The following is a 23,493-nucleotide window of genomic DNA, read 5'->3' as shown; positions in this document are numbered from 1 at the left end:
TGATTTTTCATTCTGATAGTTTCATTACGAACAAATCAAGCTAACTTTAACCAAACCATAAACTTACCATTTTTTCCCCCCAAACACACCAATAACTTGGAGTATATGCTGTACAAACTTATTGTTCACAGACAACTTCAATTTTACCTAGATAGAATCAAAGAATTTAGAAGATCTGAACAACTTTTTGTTTCCTTTTCAGACTCCAGAAAAGGTAGACCTGTGGCAAAAACCACTCTATCAAAATGGTTATCTGATCACATCACCTTCACTTACTTAGCTGCCAAAATACCTCTGCAACACAAAATAAAGGCTCATTCAACCAGAGCTGTTTCCATGTCTTTAGCCTTTACTGCCAGGCCACCAATAGATAGTATTTGTGCAGCTGCCACTGAGTCAAAGGCTCATACTTTTATCACTCATTACAAAGTCGATAGGGCTTCTTTTGGTTCCACTGTCCTGAGAAACATACTCCCATGAGCCACCTGAGAAAAATGGTGCTTGGGACGCTACCCATCTGTAAGAATGAATGGCGAGATAGAACTTCACATAAAGAAATTATGTACTCATTATAACGTTCCGTGTGAGTTGTTCATCTCGCCTTCATTCTTACTTCCCACTCTCCAACCCCCTCCAGGTTTTTTCAAGGACCAAGATTCATGTTTTATCATGGTTGCTTTGTCTTGCCTATGGTTTCCTTTCCTAAAAAGTGATAGAATGGCATATGGTATTATTAGAGGCAGCAAACAAGATATGAGGTAACACTAGGTGCTTCATGGGATAGGGACTTGGCCTCAAGCTGTCTGAAGACCTCAAGCTTTGTAGTTGGCCGACTTGGATTCGAGGTTTGGCTCTGAACCAACTGTAAGAAGGAAGGCGAGATGAACAACTCACATGGAACGTTATGGTGAGTACAAAACTTATTTTTTTAATACTGTGATAATCCAAAGTGCATGTCAGGATTAAGCTATTTTTGTATTTGTTATTCTCTGTGGAATTTCTTAACATTCTCCTACTGGGGAGGTTGAGTGAAGGTGTTTCAGTCCCTTTCAGCTCTGTAATGGGTTCCCGGATGTTTCTTAACATCTGACTTTCAGAGCCTCTCACTAGAAAATCATTCTCTAAGTTGTTCAGGTTTCTTAAAAATGGTTCCATCTCTGTGGAAATTCTAGCTAGTCTATAGCCGTGGGACTTCACCACATTATACTTGGTTTTGTAAGATGCAGACTTTTACTGTGGAGTAATAAGTTAACCCTTGCTGGTTTTCTGAATAGATCAGTGATGATTCTGTTATTGTTGGTGTCCTTGGAAATCTGCATATCTAAGAAAGTGGTTGAAGTATAGCTATGGGAAGAGATAAACTTCAGGAAGGGGGTTGTTTGATTGAGGTAAGTGATAAAATCTCCAAGCTGCAAGGTGTCCCCTTCCCACACAATAAAGATGTCATCAATATAGCGTAAATAGCATGTGATATGCTGAATGTAGTCTGTGTTGTTTAAAACAAAGTCCTCCTCCCACTTGCCCAGGGCTATGTTAGCTATGTTGGGACCCATGGCAGCCCCCATTGCTATACCAATTTTTTGTTTGTAGTGTTTGCCATTGAAAGTAAAGAAATTAAAGTCCAGTACAAGATTAATGAGCTTGCTTAACTTTTGCAGTTGTGTCTGTGTACCTTGATTATGTTTCTTAAAAGATTCCATAGCTGCTATTATACAGTAATTGTGAGAGAGCACTGTGTACAAGGATTCCATGTCGACAGTTAATAAAATACTGTCAGCTTCCAGTGTAATATTTTTTTATTTTCCTGGATGAATTTCCAGTTTTCCACCCAGCTGTCCAAGTTACACTTGAATTTTGTTAGGGAGTCACTCTACTTCACATGGGTGGGGAGCCTGTTCTATAGACGGGGTAGTTTCTGGGATACATACTTGTCTCTCCAGCAGGTACTATTTATATCATGGGCAAGGTTTAAGTCTTTAGAACAGGTAATTGTGGTGCTCTTTCTTTTGTGGACATGCAGGAGGTCCATCAGACTGGGGCCTGACAATGTCCTAAATGCCAGGTATAAATCTCCCCTCAACAGCCTGTAGGAGACAGAATACAGGGATAGGGCCTTGAGGTGGTCTGCATAGGACATATTACTTATGCCCTATATTCTTTTGGTGAGGAACCTCTGTGGACATTCCAGTTGTTGGATGTGCCTGGTTAGGTACATACCAAAGGGGGCATTGCACTCAAGCAATAGGTCTGATGAATGCCGAATACAGTGGAACAATGATTTCCTTGGACTTAGATGCCATACCTTTGTTTATAAGTTGTGCAACACAGAATGATTTCCGCACTACTGTTTAACATACTGCTGTTTTCTGAAGTCATTGTGTAGCATAGCACTTGTGAAATTTGTTCAAACTCTGTTTTTTAAGATTCAGATGGTTGTTTTATTGACTCAGATATTTTGGCTGTTCTGCCCTGTTACAACACTATTAGTATATGAAGACTGTTTTGCACACTCTGTATATTTGAAAATGTTAGAAATGATCATCCTGGGTTTCTCATATTAATTTGATAATACCTAAAAGGACTAATCCAATGAGCAGAAGGTATATAAATAGTAATGGTATACTTTAAAACCTACAAAATAATTATTGGAATAAAATGTAAGCACCCAACATTCAGTTAGACACACATTACATCACTATGTTCTTAAAACATTTTTAGCCACCTTTTGCTACTATCCTTGTATGACTTTATTTTTGTGTATGTGCAAATGCTGTCCTTATGGTCGTTGGCCGAACCTGATTATTCTGGCTTTAATATTACAGTTTCAGTTTGATTTCTTTAACAATAGAATCTGTTTAATATTACTTAATATGCTTAATAAACCTATGTGGTTCACAAATTCTACAAAAAAGTGAATAGTAATATAATCCTAAAAGCAAATAAAGACTTGATATTAAAGGGCTAGAATGTGTTTAGTAATTAAAATTATTTTAACCTTCTTATTTTATGATTTTGATATACAGGACGAATGATACTGGTCTACTCTCCTACAAAGAACATTTACCAGTAACTCAGATATTCATTAGTGACACCTACAGGGAAAACTCTGAAGCCGCATACAAGATTGGACCCTTGCAGTGCTATGGAGACAGTATGTATTAATTACTAACAGATTTGCATTTAATTTCTCATGGCTGAGTGCTTTATTATAAGTACAATCATTTTTGTGTACCTCAGAAACCTTTGCACATTTTTTATTTCAGGAAATTTTTGGAATGCGGCATCATTCAGCAGTGATTCCTCCTATCTGCACTTCCCAACTCTACAGGCAGAACTCAGCAATGATATTTCATTTTTCTTCAAAACAACATACTTCTCCGGAGTATTCCTGGAGAACCTTGGGGTTAAAGGTTTTGTAAGACTTGAACTAAAATGTAAGTATTTTTGTGCTTGTGTATCAACAAAGCAACAGCTGATATTAGTGATGGCACTAAATACTTAGTGCAGTACAAAATGATTAGCTAGAAAACATAGTCCAGACTTCAGAGGTTTTTTCTACAGCAAGGGCAATTGTCACAGGTATTGATACGAACATAACCTGCTATAGAAGGACATACCTTACAAATGTATAAGGTGGATATTAAAGGGTCAGTATATGACTAATAATATGACATAGTGTGTGTATGTGTATGTATGTATATCTGTGTGTGTATATGCATGTATATATACGTGTGTGTGTGTGTGTGTGTGTGTGTGTGTGTGTGTGTGTGTGTGTGTGTGTGTGTGTGTGTGTATATATATATATATATATATATATATATATATATATATATATATATATATATGTCCAATTGTGGCAGGGTGTGGAAATGTTTTGTTTGCCAAATATATACAAATTTTGCACTTCTTAAACAGACAAATGCAAGCCTCACCGTGCTACTTATAACTTCAGAGATGATTTACTTGGGAAATGTTTTCAAACATGCTTATTTTAATTATTTTGGAGTTTCAAGTCAGTGCTGGAATTGAATTTTTTTTTTATTTAAATTTGAGACCATTGTCTTGCACCAGTTATTACATAATCCCTTTCCTGAGCAAATGTATATGAAGTGGATTCATGCACAACACCCAGTTTTCAATTTTCTGCATATTTTCATGATCATAGATCGGGGGGGAGATTATTGAGTTTCCCGATTTTTATCATCATTTAGCACATTACAGAAATTGGTAGTGTCATTAGATTGTTCAAAGTCCCCACATTTCAGACCCCTTCTTCTAAATGTTGCTTCCTTTCAATCCCAATATCCATGTAGAATAGATAGACTCACTTTTGACCTTACAAAGAAATACCTATGTACCCCTCAGTACAATTTCTGAAGTGGTTACCACTTCCCATAACCTGAAAATCATTGTTGCTGTTCACCATCTCTAGATTTCTGATAATCCCTCTACAAATCCTAGTACCTACTCCAGTAGCACTTTGCCTGTATGTGACTGCCTTCCCAAACAACTAATCTACTTCAGCCTCTTTTCTGATCCATCTGTATAATGTACAACACATAATAAGTACTTCCTGACTCACTACAATGAGAAGGAAAAATGTCTCCCTCACCCCTTTTTGCAATAAATGACCTTGCCATTTAGTACCTTTGGTGTGCATGCTTTATATTGTTTGAATATACAGATGCATACAAAATACTCAGCCCTCTTATATAATCTACTGAGTAGGAGCCGTCCTCATTCTTAGTGGAAGCAGTGTAATGTCCTACAGTGTAGCAGAAATCCTGACTAACAGTATGACATAGTGTGTGTGTGTATGTATGTATGTGTATGTATGTATGTGTATGTATGTATGTATATGTGTGTGTATGTGTATGCATGCATATGTGTGTGTATGTATGAACACCTCCTTATATAAAGACACCCTCACACCACTCTCATCAGCTGCACCTTACAACAGGAACTTTCCCATAAAACTAGCACAAGTAATGCCACATGTTATACTAAAAGGAAATATATTTTTAAAGCTTGACTGTTCATCAGTGAAGAAAAACAACCCTGGAAAGACAACAGTATTTAATTTCTCAGAAAGAACTATCAGTTCAGTATAAAATCTACTGAACTGACAGTGTTACTAATAACTGTCATGGACATAGCCCTTTTTTCATGACTTGTGTTGTCACTACCCATAGAAAACAAACAGCAGCAGATCCCACGGTACTGGGAAGGTCATATTGTGTAGCGTGTAGAGAGGACACTAGGAACAGTGCTGCAGAAGCCATGGGAGTCACTGAACCTGGGAATTCTAGACCTGGAAGCTATACAGACAGAACCTCACTGCATGGACCAAACACACTGGAGGAGGTTTGAGCGAGGTGTCTGTGGACATGGACTCTGGGGAAGAGATGAGAAGTGCAGTGAATCCAGAAGAGGGACAGAGATGCCCAGGCAGGCAGCAGTTTGGTGTTGAAGGCAGTGACTCAGTAAAGACATATTAGAAGATGTAATATGGCACATATCAGAAGATGTGCTTGGAAGGAGCTTTGGTGAAGTCGAGTATGGCACAATTTTCATGGCTCTAAAGTAAAAGCTGGTTTGGTGTTGGGAAGTGGTTGCCCTCTTGATATTATCTGAGATAATGACAACTTTCCATTTTTATTAATGTTTGCTTTCTGTCCTGCATATTCTGAGGACAATGCATCGAGGGCATGCAAATTTGGCAGGACAAGAAGCGACATTACTTGCAAGTAATTCTACCTTCATCCTTTGAAATGGCAAGTGTTTTCCTCTGGTCTCCACCACAGAAATCACATTTCCTTGTGTGTTCCTAAATTATCTTCAGCCTTGCTTCCCCCTGGAGAGGTGACCATGGCATGCTACTTCACTTCTCTGCTTCCCAGCCGGGGTGCTCCAGTGTTGGGACCACTATTCAAACCCCAATTGGGTTGGCTTAAGGGCTTCTTCACTCGGCACTACAGATCCAGGGTGTCTCTGAATAATCTATAGGCATATGTTTCAACCCTTTCCAACCCACCAGCAGGGTATGGGGGGAAAATGTTTACTTCTGTTCCACTTTCTGTAAATCTCCCAAGAGAAATTTTCCTGCCCACAAAATTTATGTCAAGCAGAAATGAGTCTTCTTCCCTTTCTGGACTTTTGCAGCAGCCATTACTTCACCCAGTATGCATGAAATTTGGATCTAATATCTCTGAGCTGTCCAGTATTTCTCTTGACCACTACTCTTTGGTAGTCTAACTGCATTTGTCAATCTAAAAGCATACCTGAGACAAAAAAAGTCCTTTAAAAATGTCAAGCTTTCCAGTCATTCTAACACTCCAGTTAAACTCAGTCTCCATTTTGGCCTGGTAACCATCTTCCTTCCACTTCTTTACTGCTTGAAGTTCTTGTCAAATATTCTTTACTGGGTGCACTGACATCTTTATTTTCTTTCTTGTTGCAGCCATTGCTGCAAAGACAGTAATCTTTTCCAGCCTGCAGGTCTGCAACTGGACCTGTCAGACCCCTGATCTAGTTACAATTGTTCAACTTTCCTACTTATAAATATAGTTTTGGTATAATTAGGTTAAGTTTGCCCTCTGTGGCCAGCAGGAAGTGACTGCCACAAGCCTTTTTAATAGCCTAGAATGGTCGGAGGAGTCAGGTAGCTATATTCTCTGGTTTCAGCAGTGCCTGCCCAGGACAAATAAAATCTGATGGACAAATTATGTGAAAGCAGTAAGCATGTTTTGAACTGACTAATGATAATATGATGCATTAGTAACATTTTTAGACATTAACATCAGAACTAATTTACTTTTGCGTTGTACTTTATACATGTAGGCTGCACTAACACTGAAAAAAGCATTAATGTCTCATTAGTATAGAATTTTCTCAGTTTCTTATCACTAGCTAATATTATGTGTACATTACAGAGGTCAGACAGTATAGGGAATACTCAGCTGTACGTAAGAAAACACCAGGGGTTACCAAACAGGCAAATTATTTGTGGACACTGCTGCTAACAACAGAACATTTTTCTTAAATAGGAAAGGGGAGCACGTGGCATCAGCAGTTATAAATATGCTATATACAACACAAGACGTTTATGTGATACATTACAGTTCATACCAGTGATTAACACTCTCTCAGAGATGCAAAATAATTCATTTATGTTCACCAAAATAATATGTGCTCATAATATTGATGATGTATGTTTTAACAGCATTTTGAGTATTGTCCTCTCATTAAAAAACATTATGAATAAATTTAGTTTATTTTTGCAGTTTAATGTAAAAGTTATTTCAATCAAGATACTCTAAACAATTGTTTCACTTATCAAATTAATTTTTATGGGTGAAATAGCTTAAAAAGATTCTACTGTAAAAATACTCTGCAGTCATCTATACAATTGCACTTATAAGTAAAAATATAAACTTTTAAATTAAGACCTGTATCAGAAGTAAACTGTAATAACTAAGCTCTTGCGTGGATTCTTTTTCAGTGAACAAGGATTGCACACACTAAATTGGCCATTGATGTGCATGTTTGTTTGTGTGTGGGGGGGGTGCACCTGTGGCAGGGAAGCCACTGGAAGTGAGAAAATCAGGTCTAGATCATTGCCACTTTTGATGTGACACCCCAACTTCTTGTACAAAAATGGGAAAAGGGTTTCTGGATAGATGGATGGGTGGGTGGGATGTGAATAGGTGAATGGATGGTTCGCTGGCTGGATGGGTGGGATGGGTGGATGGGATGTGTGGACAGGTGAATGGATGGATGGATGGGTGGGTGGGTGGGTGGTGTGGATAAGTGAGTGGATGGTTCACTGGCTGGATGGCTGGATAGATGTGTGGATAGGTGAATGGATGGTTCACTGGCTGGATGGGTGGATGGATGGTTCACTGGTTGGATGGGTGGATGGATCACTGCAATAATAAGTATTCAAAGGTTCACTATATAGTTCACAAGAAGAGTGACCTGGTAAATGTATGCATTAAAATAGAAAACTGGTTAGTTAAAGTTACAGCCTACAAATTAAGTAAGGCATCATAATGCATTTTATGCAGACAAATGCATTTTATTAAGTATTTAAAGTAAGGGAATAGTGTGGAGGCAGATTAATTAAGAATTGAGAAGTTAAAGTACGCATCTGAGAATCCTGTGTGATGAGCTAGACATCAGTGTATCAACACAGACTTGTGATAACCAGTGTGGTAAACTAATACTTAGCCGTGACCCCATTCAAGTAGAAATCTGTCTTGCATCCATGGAGGTAGTATTGACCCAAGACTTGGCTACACAAAACAAATCCAGAATGAGAAAACCCAACAGATTTTTACAAGATAAATCTGAGTACCTAATAAAGCAAACAATATATGTATTTAGTCAGACAGATATATAGATTGTTTTCATTAGTTTTTTGTTCATTCGTAAGATACCATTCTTTTTGCTGTCTTCTGTACATACTGAATACTTGACCTGGTCTTATGTTTTTCAACTGTTACCATTTCATCTCTTTTTTTTCAGTTTTGCAGTTGCATTTTCATATTCCAAATGAATGTTTTATTTGTGTTTATCCCCTCTGACTGGGATCATAGCTGAAAATGCTCTTTGGATATGTTAATTTAGCCAGCTGACAGATTGTGGGTATGTGTGCATGTGCCTGTGTATGTATGTGTGTGTGTGTATGTGAGTGTGTGTGTGTGTGTGTGTGTGTGTGTGTGTGTGTCTGTGTGTATAGATATATATATATATATATATATATATATATATATATATATATATATATACACACACACAAATACACTCACTGGCAAACCCTCATAGTGCCTTTTGTAGGCAAGGCTCAAAAGACAAACCTACCACCATAAATAGCACAAGTAACAAAAAAACTGAGGGTAGTGCTACTCAATGCCAGAAGTCTGAACCTCAAAATGCATGCACTCGAGGCACTCCTCACTATGGAGAAAATCGATATATGTGCAGTAACGGAAACCTGGTTTTAGGCTCCAGAGAGCACCCCAGCACTACCAGGTTACAACTCATACCATACATTTCGGCCACAGAACCCAAACCAAAATACAAAAGGTGGGGGGGGTATCCATATTCATCAAGGATACCCACACTTCCAGGTTAGTGGCACAGCATGATGCTTCAGAGATCATCCATGTGCAACTAACAATGGGCAAAACTGCAATTCAAATTGTAGCTTGCTACAGATCATCCATCATGTCCCAGGACCCCCATTCCACGTTCCTGGAAACACTGGGAAACATAAAGGTCCTACCAAACACACTAATATTGGGTGATTTCAATTATCCAAACATTAACTGGGAGAACTACTCAAGTACTAACTCCCTTGCCCAACATTTCCTAGAATTTATAAACTCAAATGCCCTGGTTCAACTGGTCAACACTCCCACCAGAGGTGACAACATATTGGACCAGGTCATCACCAACATGGGCGACCGGTGTTCCACACCAGAGGTCAACCCTTTGCTGGTTAGATCTGACCATAAACAAATCACTTTGGATATCCACATTCCGCCCCCACCCCCGGATAAGAAAACCACCATGAAAAACTTTAAAAAAAGCAAACTTCATGTTACTTAAGACCGAGGTGAAATGTTTCAAAGCCCCCATGCTGAAGGATAACGCTGTCCAAGCTGCAAAAATCTTTACTAATGCATTCTAAGGACACCTACAAGAATGCATGGATCATGCCATCCCAAGCAAAACCAAGACTTACTCCTCCAAGAAAAGGAAACCAGTCTGGTGGACTCCTGCCATAAACAAGCTATACAATAGAAGGTGAAAACTAGTACAGAAAAGAGTAAAATCCCAAGAAAGGAAGACATCCCTGATCAGTATCAGCATGAAACTATGATCCCTCATAAAATCATCTAAGGCGAGCTTTAAAAGAAAAATTGCCAAGGACTCCAAAGATAACCACAAGGCATTCTTTAGCTATGTCAAGAATCTAAGTGGCAATGCTCAGATTTGCTCAGAGTTAGTGCAGAATGGCACAAAATACACTGAACCGACCGATATCGCCAACATCCTGGCAGACAGGTTCAGCGCAAACTTCACCCCCCTCTCACGCCCAAGAGGGCCCATAACCATACCAGAAGAATGTAGAGTCCCTGAAATCACAGACACTCATGTTAAAACAGCCCTCTCCAAAGCCAAAAACACAGCATCAATGGGACCGGACGGTGTTCCATGCTGTGTCCTACATGAGCTCAAAGATGAACTAACCCCTCACCTAAACACGCTGTTCAAACTCAGCCTCTCCACAGGCTACGTACCCATAGAGTGGCACACAGCAGTGGTTATTCCACTCCACAAATGTGGAGCCACAACAGACCCTGGGAACTATTGTCCTATAAGCCTGACTAGCTTGGTCTGCAAGGCTATGGAGCACATCATCATGGAACTCATTTCCAGAGACATTTGGAACCTCCAAACAGTGGACCCTACCCAGTTCAGCTTTGTTAAGGGCAGATCATGCCTCCTAAACCTGGTGGACTTCTTTGAGACAGTTACCAAGGCTATAGATGGTCCACACAGCCTACCTAGACCTGGCAAAGGCCTTCAACATCATTCCCCATTCTGGTATTATAGACAAGCTCACCAGCCTGAACATAAACCCCTACGTCACAAGATGAGTTGCCAACTGGCTCACGGACAGAACCCACGTGTTGAGAGTTGCGGGAGCTAGGTCTGACTCTAAATCGGTTACAAGTGGAGTTCCCCAGGGCTCAGTCCTAGGACCAATGCTATTTGGCATATACTTCTCAGAGGTACAGGCAAGCACAGGAGGACTATGGCTAACCAAGTTCGCAGACGACTGCAAACTAGGGGCTATAATTGACTCTCCGGCTGACACAGACATCCTCCAAAAGTGTCTCACTGAGATGGATACCTGGTGTCAAAATCATGGCCTCAAGCTAAATGCCAAAAAGTGCATAGTCATCCCCTTTGGAATAAACAAAGTACCCACAAACTGCCACATAGGTTGTAGTCCCCTAAATGCAGAAGACGTAATAAGGGATCTGGGGACCCAAGTAGATAGTAATCTCAACTTTGATAATCACATTGTCAAGTGGTTAGAAAATCCTTCTACGTGGCCCACCTAATCACAAAAGGGTTTGGATCCAGATCAGAAGAGGTCATTGTACCCCTCTACTCATCACTCATCAGACCCATCATAGAATACAATGCCCCATTTGGGTTGTACCTTACAAGACACCTGCAACAGCTGGAAAGACCACAGAAGTACCTCACCAAGAGGATCACTGGCCTCAGACAGATGCCCTATGCAGCTCCACTGAAGAAATTACAGCTGTACTCGGTTGCATACCGCCTACTCTGAGGTGATCTCTGCCTGACATACAAGGCCATGTCCAACCCAGAATTAATGGACATGCTCCACCTAAAGAAAACCTTATCCCCACGAGCCAGACACTCTAGGGATCTAAACCTCAACACAACAATAAATAGGACATGCTGGAGGGATAGAGTCCTGTCCCAGATACTTCCCATGCTTTGGAACAAGATCCCATTCTACATCAGGCAGAAATCCTCGCTAACACTCTTCAAAAGAAATCTTGACGAGTGGATGGGAAACAGAAAATTTACCTCGGGGATCACTTCAGTGGCTCTGCTGGACAGAGGCACAGGGAACTAATGTAAGGGGGCGGCGAAAGCCAACACATTCTGGCTAGGCTTATAAATGCCTTCAGGCAGATAACCTAGTACCTACCTATGAACCTATATATATATATATATATATATATATATATATATATATATATATATATATACATATATATATAGAGAGAGAGAGAGAGAGACAGAGAAAGAGAGCAATAGATATAGCTAGCTAGACAGATATAGATTCAGATTCAGACATGGTTGTAGACAAGATCAGGTGAAAGAGCACCTGCTCATAGTCTATGGTTTTAAACTGAAGCAAAGTGTATCACAAGTATGCAATTTTCTCAAAAAGAATGGTGTTATTTGTAGTACTTTGACTCATGAAAATATGTACTACTTGCCATGCATGATTTAAGAAACATATCTGGCTGTACCTAACTAGTCATCATAGTTGGATTAAGGTACTTGTGAAATGCTATTGTTCTTTTCTCAAATGCAGGTTATCTTGTCTTTTTAGAAGGCACACAGGACTATCTGCATTCAGTAAATGAAAAAGGTAATGATAGATCCAGAGAGACAAATAATCTTGCGGTGGGTTGCATTTTGGATGTCCTCACAATGCTGCATATTAATTCTGTTCTTGCCCTCATCTTGAATATGATAAGTCTAAAACTTTTAGCCTTGTACCTTTTAATGTGATAGGACCTCACTTGACTCTGTTACTCCTGCAAGAGCTCTCTGAATATATTTGTCTTTAAGGATCGTGTGAATTTTTTTCATTTATTGGGATCTTCTGATTTTGTTTATCCCTCTATGGGAACCATCCAATTTCCTTTATGCACTCATGCATGTGTGCATAAATGTGTGTGTGTGTCTGTGTGCATGTGGTCAGTTCTCTCTTCAGAGAGGTATAATGACGTCATGATTCTGTTTGTTTATGCAATCTGCCTTTTCCATTGGGTGATATAATGCATCTATATATATGAATGGAGTCTGATCTGTTCATGGAGAAGTATAGTGCACCTGTGTGTCTGTGTGTGTGTGTGCGTGCGTGCGTGTGTGTGTGTGTGTGTGTGTGTGTGTGTGTGTGTGTGTGTGTGTGTGTGTGTGTGTGTGTCTGCATGCATGCATGCCAGCACTATCTGCTGTGTCTGTGAAGAGGTATTGTGTAACAGTATGTGCAGCTGTTTATGTGTAGTCATCATGTATATGTCTGTCTGACTTTGTGTTTCTTTACACAATCACATATGGTTGCAGTCTTTGAATATACTCCTGCTAACTGCATATGGATATGTATAGTGCATATGTGAATGTTTGTGGGCAACCATGCGACTGCATGCATGTGTCTGCATGCGAGCACAGTCTGCTGTCTCTGTGGAGAGGTATTGTAATCTTTGTGTGTATCTGTTTTTTATGGAATCTTCATGTATATGTCTGTCTGTATGTTTCTTTACAAAATTACATGGGGATGCCGGCTTCAAATACACTCCTGCTAACTGCATATGGATATGTATAGTGCATGTGTGTGTGTGTGTGTGTGTGTGTGTGTGTGTGTGTGTGTGTGTGTGTGTGTGTGTATGTGTATGTATGTGCGTGCGATTGAGCACCGTCTGCTGTTTGTATGTAGATATCATATGTCTTCCAGTATATTTCTGTACACAAGCACATATGGATGCAGGCTTCCATTATACTCCTGCTAACTGCATATGCTGGCAGCTATGCAATTATTTGGACAAGCAGCCTTGTGTGCTCCTCACATGCTGATTGGAACTATTAAGAAAGGCATGTTTCAGCACCTTTAGTGCATAAAACTTGCCTGCTTTACACTGTTTTCATTCTGAAAGCCCGTGTATAAATGTAGACTGCAGGGCACACATATTGTCCTGATGGTGTATCCTAATCACTCTGAGTACATTTGCCTGACCACAGACTGTCATATTCACCTTTGGTGTTAACAGGCTGTCCTGATGTGTGCCCTTGTCACTGTGAACTCCTGTAGTTCATGTTATATCATTAGTAAGAGATGATTATCCTATTTACTCTGTATTTAAATGAAGTTGACATTCTCCTTCATCCTTTCATTTCCCCTTTCTCCATTTGTCCTATAGTCTGTTGAATGCATCCATGCAGCATTCCTCATTAAGTACCCATTGGTGTAGCCTATTCCATGGGCTCACATTGCTCTCTTTGAAGTCGTACCTTTGCTAGTCAGGTAGTAGTCAGTCCCTACTGTACGCTACCTGCCCTTCTACGCCCGTTCTGCTCCTCCTTATCTCCATTCCACAGCTCCTTGACATGGCCTTGTACACCATATTATGCACCTCCATCACTTGTAATTTCTAGTGAGAATACCCCCATCTACTCTTATTTCTCATAATACCCTTTGCCATACACCTCTGTGATGACATTTCTCGGAAGTAGGTCTGATTGGCTGCTGTCAATCTCTGTATACAACCACCAGAGCACAGACAGTACTCCTGGTGTAATACCCCACAACCCCATATTGAAGGAACATTGCTACTTTGCTTCTGGAATCTAACACTATCAGGACACATCCTAGAATTCTGTTTAATGCTTACACTGCTCTTTCAATCTGCTCCAGGTTGTCTGTTGCAGTTGTTATAAATACCTTAGGGATATTTTGAGCCAAAAGACAAGAAAAAAAAAAAAACTAACACTCAGTGACCAGAAAAATCAAACAAACCACCATTGAGTCCCCAAGAAAATAAAGTAAAGACACGCTCAAAAAAACTTTACACTCAATTTAATGATCAAACAAAATTTTTATTTATTTATAGTTTGTTAACTGGGAAAGTCCATTGGACCATAGTGAGCTCTTTTTCAATGGAGGTCCAGGGAGAAAAGCTCCAAGTATATACATAAAAAAATATATATATCGGTGGTAAAAACAATTAATAGAAGAAATTGTGATTACAGTCACTGGGATTCTACACATATTTACACAGAATAACATAGCTATTATGCAATTTAAAACAATATAAAGACAACAAGACTGAGGGGTTAATTAGATTCTTGAGGAGATAAGAGGTAGAGAGTTATATGGCGACATTAGAGGAGACAAAGTGGTTGAAGTAGATTGGGGGAAAGCTAGCACTTTTAAGAAGTGAAGTTTGATTGCAAGATGGATGTAGAGGAAGTTTAGCTGGGGTGGGAGCAGGAGCATTCACAGGTTGAGTAGAAAGAAGATGGACTAGGGTCTTGAAGGCAGAAAGATTTTGGGTAGTTGAAATATGGGGGGCAAGAAAGTTCCATTTTCATGCAAAAGAGAAGGCAAAAGAGCTTGGCCAGGAGTACATAAAGGTATATGCAGTTCAGGCAGGTTCTGATTATTGAATCTGAGAGAGCGGGTGGGATGGAGGAAAGGGAAGAGGGAAGGATGGAAAATGCGTTTATGGGCAGGCGGGAGTTGAATGAAAGCGAGATGGTTGGAAAGCTCTAACTAATTAAGTGAGTGTAAGGAGATGCAGTGGTGAGAGGAAGATTTAGAATTTGTTGCAAACTTAGAGATTTTATTGTAGCAGGATGCCAGTTTAGCTGTGAGAGTGGTTTGAAGGTTGGTGAGAATAGGTGCTCTGTACAAGAGAGGGGGGAGGAGGTAAGTGGTGGCAAGGGTAAGCCTAGCTGAGTAGGTTATATAGCGGTTATGGCGGTAGAGCATGTTGAGTTTCTGGTAGGTTTTCTTGATGTTGGTTTCAAGGTGAATGTCGAACTTTAGATGTTTGGCAATAAAGACTCCAAGAAGCTTGGTGTGGGGGACTACTTCAATAGGGGTCATGCTTTAGCTTTCTATAGAGAAAGAGTTTTTGTCTACTGTGAAGTACTTAGATAGGGTAAAGATCATAAGTTTGTTTTTGTTGCATTAAGGGCTAGATGGTTACTTAGCATCCAGTTCTCAGTAATACTAAAGGCTGCCTGAGTTATTTTCATAAGTTTAGGGACAGATTAAGCAAAGCAGATGATAGTAGAGTCATCCACGTATTGGACGAGTTTAGCATTATGGATGCACTGATAAAAGTTGTTAATGAAGATATTGAATAGTAGAGGGCCTAGACCTTTGGGGTACTCCTGTGAGGGTGTCAAGGAAGGAAGAGGTACAGTTGTTCCATTTAATGGCCTGTTGCCTATTTGAAAGGTAACTGAAAAAACAATTGAAAGTTGGGGGAGAGAGGTTAAGGTGTGAGAGCTTTGACAATAGTAAGTTTTGGGAAATGATATTGAAGGCTTTAGATAAGTCTAAGATCAGGACGGATACACCATTACTGGAGTCTCGGCTGTGGCTGATAATGTCCAGGAAAGATAAGAAGGCTGTGGAGGTACTGTGGTGGGGTCTTATACCATGTTGTGTAGGAGACAGGTGGTTATTGTCTAGGAGGAAGGATAGAAGTTGTTGATGGATACATTTTTCAAGTATTTTAGAGATAGGGGAGGGTATGGCTATGGGGCAGAAGTTGAGGATGTTAGTGTTGTTGCCTCCTTTGTCAGGGGGATGACAAATGCTTTTTTTCCAAAGGAGGGATACATAAGATTCTTGGATGGAATGGTTGATGAGAATGCAGATGGGAAGGGCAATGCTGTCAGTAGATAATTTTAGAAAGTTTGATGGTAGTTTATCAGGGGCATTAGTGCAAAGTTTTAGTTTATTGAGAAGTTTTTTTAACAGTGTTGACAGGGATAGGTTTGAGGGAAAAGGGGGGGTGGAATTGGCGGCAGAGGAAGTGGGGTTGAGGGAGAGAAGAGCAGAAGAAGTTATAGAATTCACAGTGAAAGATGTAAGTTTGGCTATAGAGTCAATGAAAAAGGAGTTAAAGTTGGTGGCTATGGCATGGTCAGGACAGGGTTTGTCTTTTCTGCCGGGTTTGAGTAGGGCAGTGATACTACTACAATAATTTCTTGGGGTTAGTTTCATAATTGTTTTGGAGCTTTGAATAGTAGGATTTACGATCAGAGCCAGTATGATTTTTTTTACCATGTTGCTCAGTTGCTTATATTGATTCAGAGACTGTGGCGTTTTGAGTTTTTTGTGGCGTTTCCAGAGTTTATCCTGGGTATACATAAGTGTTATGGTATCTTTAGAGAGCCAAGGGGCAGTTTTGGATTTCACTCTTTTAGTTCTAATGAGGTCGAGCTATTTAATGTATTGGTGAATAGAGAATTAAAGTAATTGACAGTGTCATCAAGGGAAAGAGTTTTCAAAGGACTCCAGTTCTTTTGTTTTAAGCAGTCAGAGAAGGAGAGAGGGTTAAAATTAGTGAGAGTGTGGGCTGTGATATAATTATATAGTAAGTGTAGGGGAGATGGGGAGTGAATTGCAAATACAGGTAGGTGGTCACTAAGAGAGTCAGGCAGGATGCCACTTTCAGAGATGATGTTGGGGTGGGAGACTAATATCCAGTCCAGAATAGTGCCAGAGGAGTTGTATTTTGTGGGTTGAGTAGAAGAGTTGATTAATTGAGAGAAACCATATAGGTTTAAATTATGGGAGGTAGTGATAGAGTGTATAGAAGACCAGTTGATGTTAATATCCCATAGAATGATAGTTTCATTAGAAATGTTGGATGAGAACCAGGAAAGTATATCTTCTAAAATGTGGATATTGTTTCCAGGTGGTATGTAAAGAGCAGCCGTAACAATGTTTTTATGATTTTTAATTTTTAGTAGTGCAATAATTATCTCAGCTGTGGAGAATTGAGCTGTAGGGTTGGTATAGGGTGTTATTGTTAGAGAGGAGGCAAAGAGAATGGCTACTCTACGACCTTTCTTCTTGGTTCTGTTATTTCTAATAAGTTTGTAGTTGGGAGGGCTTATTTCAGTATCGTTTAAATGAGGCTTTAGCCTCGGAAATGCAAAGGATATCAGTGTGATTATGGGAGAGCCAAGCATGGAAGTTAGAAAGTTTGTTACAGAGGCTTTGGGCATTGACAGTTGTTAAGAGGAGGGAATTGTGGGTAGTGTTTGATGGGGGTGGAGTAGAGTTGATTTTATGGATGGTGGATGGACTAGGATTGGGGTGAATGTCCCCAGTGAGGAGGATAGATGTTAGATCCAGAAGTAAGGACAGCTGTTTTTTAGAGGTCATAGAGTTTGTGGTTAGGGGAGGAGAGATGGAAGGATGGGAAGTATGGAAGGGAGGGTGCACAGTATGTATGGCAAAAATATTTCTGTTATATAGGAGACAGTTATTAGACTGGTAGAGGTAAGGAGAAATGCTGGCTGTATAGAGGGATTCATTCCCGGGGGGGGGTAGAGGTGGTGTGAAAGGGCAGTAAGCACATTCATCTCAAAACAGTCCCTCTAAGCTAAGACTTCATCAGACTATAGAAACATTCTTATCATTTGTTTAAAAATTAATCTAAAAACATTCTCATCGCTTATGCTCAAGTCTAAAGCATTTTACATGACATTTGAAATTAACAACAGCGTTCAACCCATATTCCACTCTAGAGTTTAAAATTCCTTGCCATTTATACCCTAGATATTCTAGATAATCCTAATTACTTCTCCATCACTTCAGTTTTTGCGTGGTTGGTAATACTAAATATTTTTCCCATCCTTTGCATGTTGTGCTGTGTTTATACAGAGCGTTTAAAGAATCCTTATTCTTAGTTGCTCTCTCATGTGCCAAATCCTTTCCTTTAATTTATATACTGCTTTTCCTAAATAAACACTACTGCATACAGAGCAAGTGGCTATGTAAATCACATATTCAGCATTGCATGTAAAAATCTCTGGAGGGACCTGTCAGTGTTAGTACAAAAAACCGCTAAGACCATCACAAATGAATCTACAAGTTGAACAACTGAAACCTTTAAAAGTGACCCTTTTATTCATGTTATTGCCTTTGTCCTTTTCTAAAAGGAATGTATGTAAAAGTTATGTAATAACCCTGGTTAGCTATCTCTTTTTTTCCATTTTTATCTGATTCTTTATCAACCTTTCTCTTTCTTTTTATCTACAAACTCTAACAGAGTATTTAATGATTCATCATTTTTTCTTTTTTCTTTACCATCCTAAGATTTAGATTGTACTCAAACGTCTATACAACCTGTTTGCAGGTTTATGCATATGTTTTTCCTGTTATTGTATATTCATGTATATCTTGATATTGTTAAGTAGTACGTAGTGGAGCTTTTCTCCCCGGGCCTCCACTGAAAATGGACATGTATCCAGTTGGACTAGCCCGGTAAACAAATGTAAAATAAAATAAAAATAAATAAATAAAAAATTCTTAACATTGGAAACCATCTTGTTTATAAACTGGGGACTTTCTCTTTATGTTTTAGTAGGCTCCTCATTAATATAAAATAACCTCCAACCATTTTTCGTAATATTTTAGTGTTCCTGCTGTGGGTAAGACCAACAGCTGAATTAAATTGTACCTGTTCATTTTTTCTGTTTCATCATTACCATCTATCTAAGCATGATTTCATCAAGCAGTTTTTTTCAGAAAAGCCATTTCCAGGAACCTGTCCTTCAACTCAGATTGTAATTCTGAGATGATGGTCTGCTCACTGTTAAATGGTATACCCTGGCGAACATAGATTTGATAACGCCCTTCTTTTTAAAGTAGGGCTGCATACTGTTATAATGCAACAAAGAATGTATGTTCACATTTTTCTAACATCTGGAGCATTTCTTCCTGGGCCTCCACTGAAAACAGGCTCTGTAGAACCTAGTCAAACTTTCCCGATGCTAAATAAATAAAAAAATAAATAAAAATAACTGATTTTTATGAGCAGCAAAGCTTCAACTTTGTCAATCTGCATGTCTAGAAAAATAATTGAGGAGTCGCTAATGTTACAAGTGAACTCCAAAAATTTTGCACCTTCATTCAAATGGGCTAAAATGTTCTCAACTCATCTACACTACCACTCAAAATAAAAAAAAATGCTGTCAATAAAATGAGCATGAAACTTGATAACAGAAAATCCCTGCTTGTTATATAAATAATGTTTTTCCCGATGTGCCATGACTAAATTAGCAAAATTTGGAGCCATAGTGAGCCCCAAAGCAACTCCAAACAACTGTTGATAATTTCTCTTGAAGACAAAATAAGTAGAGCTCAACACAAATTCTGTACTTTCAGTCAAAAACCTAACATCATCAATACTATATTCATGATCCTCTGTTAACTCATTACAGCCCTGTGCCACCTCCAGGTGCTTCTGAAGTTACATGCTACTGATGCCTCTGGGCATCAGGTATTGCTTGTTCATATTTTGTGTTAATAATGCCAAAACCATGCTACATTCAAAGTTATTAAAATAATTAATCTTAAATATTACACTATGGTAAACACAACAGTATTGAAATTTGATCTCTGTCTAGTGCAGGTAAACTATATTAATTGTTGTTTATACATTATTTATTTATATTGTTACAAATTTCATGATCTGATGTTGTAAATCTTTGTCCATTCATTACAAATAGGACTTCGGTTCCGTCCTTGGAACCGATACAGCCGTTTCCAAGCTCGTGCCAGCCAAAAATTCTTAGCTAAGACCTACCCATAATGCCCCTCTACTAGTTACTCCAGATCTCGTTTGCCGCATTCCTAGTCAGACGTGCTAGCCATCTCTCTCAAAGCTAAGTAGAAAACAGTCATTTTTAAGATAGGTTCTCCTGAAAATGTTTTATTTTTTAGTCAATTTTGCCTTTTCTCACTGTCGCCTTTAACCTAGTCCTGTTCTCTATCCTTTACTTTGGTAATTTAATTTCTACCATTATTGGTACTGTCCCTCTCTCCTGCCTTTGATAGGCCCTTCCTTACCACTTGTGGTATTTTTAAATACCATCATTGGTATTCTCTCACCTTTTTTCTCTCCCTTATTTTGTTTTTTCTATAGGATAGCCTTGTTGCCTTACTATGTCAGACAAAACTAAGTTGGGGTTTAAACAGTGTGATAAGTGTGGGCGTAAGATGCCCAACTTGGATGGACATGCTCATTGTATCTACTGTTTGGGCGTGGATCATATTAAAGCTGACTGTGACATTTGTGCTAGTTTTAGTAATTGTACACTAGCAGAATGTAAAAATAAGCTTATTTTAAAAGGTTTAATCAAGACACCTTTTTCAGAGGCTCTATCTGGGTCGGTGGTCTTACCCCCTCCAAAGACCAAAAAAACATAAGGAAAAATGGAGTCACTCGGTTCCTACATCTCCATCAGTTATGGAACTGAGTCGGCTGTGTGATTCGCCGGCGCCCTTGGTGCAGACCTCTTCAGCACCAGGCTCTGTATCTTCTTCCTCAGTGCCGTCCATGATATTTACCCTTATTTTGGTTCCAACCTTGGCACCACTGACTTTGCTGCCATCCTTGGATCTGACATTGGCTCCTATGACTGTACCTGCTTTGGCACCATCCCCGGCCACTGTGCCAATAGTTTCTTCTGCTCCATCGGCTCCAAAACTTGAATATCTGCCAAGGACAAGATAATCTCCAACTTACGACCCTTTTTTGGGATAGAGATTTAGCCCCTTTGTAGAAAGACCTGATTCTACTTCAGCAGCCTCCTTTAGATCCACCAGGAGTTTTCCTGAATTAGACCTAGTGCGGGTTGTGGACCAGCTTCTGGCAGCTAGGGGATTGCCTATTCCAGCTAGAGCTTCCGTCCCTCTTGGCTAGGAATCTTTTACTACATCTTTCCCTGTTTATCCTCCTACAGCCTCTACCCAGGTCCCGGAGATCTCAGTACTGATGTCCACCCCATTGCATACTGTCTTGGCTCCAGCAGCAGTTTTTCCCCTGTCAGCACCGACCACCCTTGCTGCATCAGCTCTGATGGAGCCAATGCTCTCTTGGAGCAGAGCTTGGACCGTCCGTACCTTAGTACCTAGCCCAGCACTTATTTTCTCGCTTGCGCCATCTATGTCCATGGCTCTGATGGCTTGCAGTTCTCTCGGAGCTCCTCACCTGGAAGTGAGCTCCTCAGGGCGGGGTGGGACCCTGGTTCTGATATTGCCTTTTCTGGTTCCAGGCTCCCATTCCTCCTTGGGTGGGCCTGTTTTCCAGGTGATGGAGAGGGTCCTTGCCTCCGCAGATTCACAGTCAGCACCAATGACATCAATATCAGAACCCCTCCCCTAGCATGCAGCTGTCCCAACCCCCTAATTTGGGACCCCAGACACATGAGTCACAAGACCCCCCTTTGAAGGGAACCCCTTCTCTGGAATCCTCCTCAGAAGATCCCACTGGGGAGTCACCTCAGAAGAAACAGTGCAAGAGGAAGCACCTTGATTCCCTAGAGGAATCTATCACTGAAGACACCGATTGTGATGAGGGTGAAGGATCCCCACGGTCTCCCCAGACTATGTCTCATTCAGAGGCATTCTCGAAATCCTCAAGCAGCCGGGAGACTGGAAGTCCTCTTATCCTTCTTCTGAGGAATCAGTGTTCTTGCAGGCCTTCCATGCCCGGCCATCTACTTTCTGGGTGACCCCACCAGCAGATGACCTTGTTAAGCTCATTGTGTAGTGTGCCTGGAAGGCCATGGACAATGTAAAACCTGTCCCCCGGAGGCCAGACAAAATTTTATTTACACCTGAAGACCAGCCCCACTGGTCCAAGCCATTGACAGTTGATTCTATGGTCATTGTGGTGGCCACTAAGAGGGAACTGGCAGAAGATAGTTTCACTGTCCATCCTCTGAACAGGGAGTCCCAGACCATGGACAGACTAGAGAAGTGGACCTATGCTTCAGTGACCTTTGCTATTCAGTCACTGAACTATCTGGCACACTTTACTCGGCTCCAAAGAGGCCTAATTTCCAAAATGTTTTCGTCTTTGGTGGGGGTACTGCCTGATGAGGTGAGTGACACTGTCGCTTCACAGCTAGCTACCCCTTGAATCCATCTTGAACTCCTCGATGCGTTTGATATCTCACACCACCAAGGGGGCAGCTCGAGCTGCCGCATCAGGCATTGTCATGAGACATAATGCTTGGATGCGGTTGTGTGACTTTGCAGACCCCTTTAAATATTCCGTTGTCAATGCACCTGTCAATGAATCATCACTTTTTGGACCCAAAGTACGATACACACTTGCACGAAGTGAGAAAGATGGAAAGACCTTGTCTGCTGTGGGCATATGCTTTTCCGACTCCCAGAGGTCCTACTCCAGGAGCCAGAAGGGAGGAAGAATGTGGTTGATGAAATCCTAAGAATATTTTCATGACACTCGTGGTGAACAATCCCCCCGGGGCAGAGGGGGCAACTCATCTGGAAGATGCCTTTTTCGGGGTAGAGGGGATCCGCGTAACCAGAGTGCTAGAGATTCTTTCTCCAGCAGACCCTACCAGTGCTCCTGAGCAGCGGCCTGATTGCTTTCCTGTGGAAGCAGTCGGGGGTCATTTTTCTCTGCAGCTGGCATCTTATTACTACTGATGTTTGGGTGCAGAAAATACTTTCCAGAGGCAACCAAATACCATTCGATTTAACTCCCAGACCCGTCAAATGAATCCCCGATGTACCACCCAATCAGAGGGAATTAGCAGCCTTAGAAATAAAAAAGCTGCTAAGAGAAAGAGTCATCCAACCAGTCCCACCAGACCAAACAGGATCTGGGTTTTACTCGACGTTCTTTTTAGTGCCAAAAAAGACAGGGGACTGGAGACCAATCCTGGATCTCAGCCTATTGAACAAATTTATCAAACCTCAAAAATTCTGGATGGTCACGGTACAGTCCATTCTTCCCTTCCTAGGGAGGGACAACTGGATGTGCTCTATAGACGTCCAGGATGCATACTATCACATAAAGATGGATCACCACTTCCGTCTGGGAGCCAATCACTGCCAGTTCATGGCACTGCCATTCTGTC

General features: G+C 40.4%; 1 protein-coding gene across 1 annotated transcript in view; it reads left to right on the top strand.

The window, feature by feature from the left end:
- Window positions 1–23,493, top strand: part of CNTNAP5 (contactin associated protein family member 5) — a 4,019,360-nt gene that overhangs the window by 3,302,495 nt on the left and 693,372 nt on the right. Inside the window, exons 15-16 of the mRNA XM_044060643.1 lie at window positions 3,024–3,151; window positions 3,264–3,434. Of these exons, the coding sequence (XP_043916578.1) occupies window positions 3,024–3,151; window positions 3,264–3,434 (299 nt within the window). The remainder of the gene's footprint in view (window positions 1–3,023; window positions 3,152–3,263; window positions 3,435–23,493) is intronic.

The sequence above is a fragment of the Protopterus annectens genome, chromosome 2.part0 (assembly GCF_019279795.1).
Source record: "Protopterus annectens isolate FY-2018-M chromosome 2.part0, PAN1.0, whole genome shotgun sequence".
In the NCBI taxonomy this organism is placed as follows: domain Eukaryota; kingdom Metazoa; phylum Chordata; order Ceratodontiformes; family Protopteridae; genus Protopterus; species Protopterus annectens.
The sequence above is the reverse complement of the archived record's forward strand: the minus strand, read 5'-3'. Positions and strand labels throughout refer to the sequence as shown.